This window comes from Typopeltis vanoorti, chromosome 11, assembly GCF_054136105.1.
Source record: "Typopeltis vanoorti isolate ZY-2024b chromosome 11, IOZ_Tvanoo_1.0, whole genome shotgun sequence".
In the NCBI taxonomy this organism is placed as follows: domain Eukaryota; kingdom Metazoa; phylum Arthropoda; class Arachnida; order Uropygi; family Thelyphonidae; genus Typopeltis; species Typopeltis vanoorti.
Window position 1 is genome coordinate 5,937,849 of NC_143559.1, and position 6,000 is coordinate 5,943,848.

The 6,000-nt window shown below is 32.3% G+C and overlaps 1 protein-coding gene across 3 annotated transcripts in view; it reads left to right on the forward strand.

Moving 5' to 3' along the window:
- Positions 1 to 5,302, forward strand: part of LOC150101280 (colorectal mutant cancer protein) — a 499,737-nt gene extending 494,435 nt beyond the window's left edge. For all 3 annotated transcript variants that reach the window (XM_090400857.1, XM_090400859.1, XM_090400858.1), the window contains one exon: positions 3,222 to 5,302. In XM_090400857.1, coding sequence (XP_090256983.1) covers positions 3,222 to 3,311 — 90 coding nt within the window. In that variant the 3' untranslated portion in view covers positions 3,312 to 5,302. The remainder of the gene's footprint in view (positions 1 to 3,221) is intronic.
- The last annotated feature ends 698 nt before the right edge of the window (positions 5,303 to 6,000 follow it).

The window sequence follows — 6,000 nt, forward strand, 5'->3', positions numbered from 1 at the left end:
TAGCATTATATACATGTCCGCAAGGATATGTGCTTTGCATTATGGGATACTAGTCACTCATTGTTTGGTGATCTGAGTGATCGCACAAGTTTTTTGAGAGGTAACCCCACACTTAAGACAGAGAAACCAGTCTGGGTAGTTACCCTTCGTATAATGCATAGCATTATATACATGTCCGCAAGGATATGTGCTTTGCATTATGGGATACTAAGGCTGGTGATGTGAAGTCATACCACCTTTACCATGAGTTGCCCCAGTCCTGAAAATAGTTCAGGTGCAAACTTGTTTGCTTACACTTGGATAAAGTATTAAGCGAAGTATATAATTTCTTGGTATCTTTAATTTATAGTATAACCAAGTGGAAAAACTTTCAACAACTTCAATTTCTTCTTGACCACTTTCCTACGCACAGTACTGAAATGCTTTAGGTTGTGACCCCTCTTGTGTGGAATTGATATAAAAAAATAATAATAATATATTAAAATAAATAGAAGGTTGTAAATCTATATTACCTATATAGTCTAATGGTTACATAATCCAGAAACTTTGCTCAAGAGAACAAACTTTAAACTTTTCAAGTTATTTTGAGCCTCCAATCTGCAATGTCTTTGGTTTATGCAAGGCAGTGAAAATGAACAGCCACCTAGAAGCATTCTAGCTGTCAGTAGTGAGATTCAGTCCCGTCTGTCTATCTTGGATGGGGGGGTGTGCAGAAACATTATCTGCAAAGCTAGCCAGATCAGCACAGGCAACAAGCTTAATTATTAATTAGATAGTCTTGTAATTACTTGCTTCATCAGTTTTGAACTACCACGCCAAATGTTACTGGCCTTCATGGCTAATGTTTCTACAGTTTGCAACATGCTTATTGCATTGCAGTCTGTAGCACATTGCATATGTTCTTAATAAAAATGTATTTTCAATTTGACAATGTTATATATCCCTTCACTCTTCTTCATTAGCCTGGAAGATCAAAAAAGTTGATTAGGTCTGTCACAACACGTTTGATTATTTCTAAGTTTCTGACAGCCAATTACAGGATTGTTCATATTGAAAATCCAAAGGATCAGCTGTATATGCTTGACAGATCAGGAGTACTTCATTCCCTACCTCTCTTTGCAGAATTTAATATTCAAGAAGGGGAAACAAATTCAGGAGAGGAATGGATTACAAAGTAAATAAAACCTGTACCCATTTGAAATCAGCACAGGCAACAAGCTTAATTATTAATTAGATAGTCTTGTAATTACTTGCTTCATCAGTTTTGAACTACCACGCCAAATGTTACTGGCCTTCATGGCTAATGTTTCTACAGTTTGCAACATGCTTATTGCATTGCAGTCTGTAGCACATTGCGTATGTTCTTAATAAAAATGTATTTTCAATTTGACAATGTTATATATCCCTTCACTCTTCTTCATTAGCCTGGAAGATCAAAAAAGTTGATTAGGTCTGTCACAACACGTTTGATTATTTCTAAGTTTCTGACAGCCAATTACAGGATTGTTCATATTGAAAATCCAAAGGATCAGCTGTATATGCTTGACAGATCAGCAGTACTTCATTCCCTACCTCTCTTTGCAGAATTTAATATTCAAGAAGGGGAAACAAATTCAGGAGAGGAATGGATTACAAAGTAAATAAAACCTGTACCCATTTGGAATCAGAAGAATGGGACATTTTTGATCATCTCAAACAAACCTCTCCTCAGGTTGAAGAGTAGTCCATCTTGAATTTCATGCAGTCAGAAGAAAGTATTTCAGCCTATTATATCTATAGTCAATCTTGACAGGCAAAAACCACTCCTAATTTTCAAACATCATAATTTGAGAGGAGTAGGGTGAGGAATGGGCTGGATATGCCAACTGATTTTCAGAATACAAAGACCGAGCCAGTAAAACAGCAAAGTTAAAGAAGATAACATGGTGGTGAGCAGGGATTATCTTTGAGTGCATAATTTAAGACTGTTATTTAGATACCATCAGAGATAAAGGACATCCAGTTTATTTAGGTTTTATGATTTCTCACTGACATAAGTAAGGTGATATTAAGTATAAAATATTTGAGATAGTAGAAGGAAATGATTTCTTAATCATCACTTGCTACAAAGAATTTTCAGAAGGATAGCTTTCTTGTTTGAATGTTGCAAGATATATATATATATATATATATTTTTTTTTGTTTTCCCCCTAAGTTTGATTTGATTTGTTGAAAATATCTTGTAGTACTATAACTTTGGTATGTACACAGAAGGGAGCTGATGATTTTTTATATGTTGTTTGTGGTACACATTATTTTTATTTGAAAAGTTTTATTATGTTTAGTGCACTTGATGGACAACCAAGATTTAGATACGGATAATGACTGTTTTTTGAATATATTCAGAAAAAGTGTTGTGATTGAAATATGCAATCCAGCCAAATTGTGATCTAACAGAAGTTTGGAGCAGTGAACAAGTTGTCGAGTTTAAAGAAAAATATCAAGGATGTCAATATTTCATGTAAGATTATCTGGAATTTTGGTAATGCCATTTCATTGCATCTTAGAATCTGGGAAGTTTGTTTTTGCATGGAGCTTTGTGTGAATGATATGTCCAGGGAATGTCTCGATTAGAAGAACAATGAAAATTTAAGATGATATTTAACCTGGTGTTAATAAGGTGGGGTATCACAGTTATTTCTTTCTATATTTTTGGGGTCTGTGACACCCCACCTTACTAATGCCGGGTTAAGATTTACTATCACAAGCATTGCAGCATTTATGAGGGCTTTTGATTGACTTCATGAGATGTGATAATAATAAATGTACAATCTGGGTTAAGGTCATTGTTGATGGCATATGTTCAAATGAATTGTTAGACATGTGTGGCCGGGGGGGGGGGGGGGATAGAATTGTACTACACATCAGTCACTGAAAAGTTAACTTTATGTACTGTTGGGGAAGTTGAACTCCTGGGGGTCTACATTTTCGGAAACAGAATTCAAAAGGTTTTCTGACAGGATAATAATAACAACAACAAGCAGTGCATAAAATGTTAATACTACAATGAGAAGTTATTAAAAAAATATCAGTATAAATTGTAAAACTGTTTGCAACTCTTGCAAAAAAAAAATAATTCTGGATGAACCTAAGTTTTCTGAAATTAATTTTCTTATAATTATTTAGAATAAAAACTTCATTTTGTTCTGGATAACTGTGCATTGGCATTACATCTCTTTTAGGTACGAATGTTAAAGCAGAGGATAGCTATGCTTGAAGGAGAAGGAAATCAGCATATGATGCAAGCACCAAGTGATGATATGTCATTATAGCACATTCTTGTAGCTGGTTTATTTATTTAAATATCTGGGAAGGACAAGTTGACTAAACTTGTACATAAAAAAGTCAGCAGGATTTTCTTTTCCACTTCTTTTGTAGGTCATATATTGTGATCAGTATTTTTTATATATATTTTAAGGATGGTGATTATGAACAAGAACAAAAAAAAGAAAGAAAGAGAAGAATTTTTGGTGTCTGCTTTTTTAAACACTAATGATCACTTCTACAGTTGCCGAGGAACTTGTCATTTAAAGATCATGTCAGTAAGAAGGGCAAATTTCCAGCTTCTTTGCTTATTTGATACTTCGATCATCATTAAATTGCTGTCATAGCAAAAGAAAATTTAAAGAAGATAGCTCATTGAAGTCTTTGAACAAATATGTATTTATGTATGTATATGTATGTATGTATGTATAAAACATAAGGGATGTGGGAAGATCAGTACTTTTACATCCTTCCCTTTCTCTAGTAGAAGTAACAATATCTGGGAGAAACTGTTTTTGCATATGTTTGAAAGATCTAACTTTTTTTAGGTTTTACTGAATATATCCTGAACTTATTACTGAATAACAGATTTATTCATAATTAAGTTCTTCACACTTGCAAATTTTGAACATGTTATAGTGTTATTGTGAACAGTCTACCTAGAAAAGGTATGCATTTTGGGTTAATTGTATATTTAATGTAATAATAAATTATTTTCAGATACAGTTTGCATCTCATAAAGTGAATAATGAAATAATTTGATTTGGTTAGTAAGGCTTATTGCATATAAAACTATTCAGTATTATCAACCTGCGAGGCAAATAATTTTATGTTTTTTTATGTCACTCCCATTCATGAAAGGTTGAACCTGTAGTACATTAGTAGAGTGGTGAGCTAAGAATTTTTCTATTTTTATTTTATTTTTACTTATTTATTATTATTATTTTTTTTTTTTTTTACATAATCCAGAAATCCTACTCTAGAGACAAAACATGAAACAAGCCACTTCAGATCTCCAGTAAATGGGATATTGATTTCACATGCTTGAACATCCTTGAAAGAAAAGATGAAGATTGTAAGAATCTTCAATGTGAAAAGCAAAGAACCAAAAATGTATGATATAATATAAAAATATAAGTTAGAAACATGGTATATAATAAAAATGTACATTCATTTATGTTTTTGTTATTCCATAATTCTAACATATATTTTCATACATTTTTGATTTTTCATTCCTATTATAAATTCTGTACAAAAAAAATATTTTCAGTAAACTAAAAAAATGTATAAAACATTTATCAACTTTACTTTCAGTGATGTTTGGGAATGTCCCCCATGTTTATTTTTGAGAAATCAACTTTTTAATTTTTAACAATTAGCCTTGCAGGATGTGGTAACTCTATATCAATTACCTTACTAATCATATCTTAAAAAAAGAAGCTACTGAATCTGCTTCAGAAATCCTAAATTATTGTATATAATCCGATTTAACCAAAATATTAATGCTTTATTGCATGAATAAAGCTTTTCTTCTGTATTCTTGTAAAGGACATTCCATTTTCTTATGTGTTTTTTAAATGATTCAAGTTCCAGTTTTCTGCAGCTAAATTCATAAGAAATCCAAATCAGTCTAAGGTTGTCAACACTTTTTTTTTTTTTTTTTTTTACCAGTCAACAGAAGTCCAGTGTGAGTTTTTATTGTTAGTTCATTTTTTAATCATACAAAAAATGTTAAGTTTCTTACTGTTTAAAATTAATAGGAATGATCCAGACGAGCCTCTTAGTCCTATGTACAGATGTTAATGTGAAGTTATTGGTAACTGTAATGTTTTATATTGGACTATCAATACATCTGAGTAAATTTCAGTTTAAAAATTGTCTCAACAAATGTCCTCAGTTGTTAAACCCAATTGCTCCTAAGTCACTGTTCTCTCTCTCGCTGTACAATTGTATTCTTACACAACAAAGTGTACATGTAAATAAAATTTATAGACTACGATTTCTTCTTAAGAGATATTTCTTTACACTTAATAATCAGAAATAATTTCAGACTCATTATTTATGAAATGTTCTTTGTTTCACTTGAATTTTAAAAGGATTTTAACCTTCTAGAGACAAAGTGTGGAATTTTTCACTTGAGACCTCCGAGACAGTGAAATTCATCTACATGTTTACAAAACATTCATGTGCCTGCTGGGATTCAAATCAACAGTTTGTTGTTTGATGAGCAGATGAACAAACTGCTTGGCCAACCAGGCTATCATATATATGCATATGAACTATTTTATAGTCAAATAAGAATACAAAGATATCCAGGTTAATACTAGCACATTACATACTGCATGATCTTGGTTTCCGAGGAAGGGCAGTTGAAAGAGCATTGTGACCAGTCTATAGAGCATTAGATGTTAGTATGGAGTGATGAATCACAATGGTGAGTGTGGGTGTTGCAGATTGCTTCTGAAAATCTCATGTCCAAGTGCATTATTTAAACTGTGAAGTTTGGTGGTGGAGCCATTTCTCTTGGTATGGACGCTTACATTTATGATGCCTGGAAGGATAAATGCTTGATATGTATTGTGATTTTATAGAACATACCTATGCCTCTTCGAACATAATATTTCACCTTGCCATACTGCAAGTATTAATACAATATGGTTTGGGGAAAATTATGTGGTAAAAATTGATCAGCCTCCA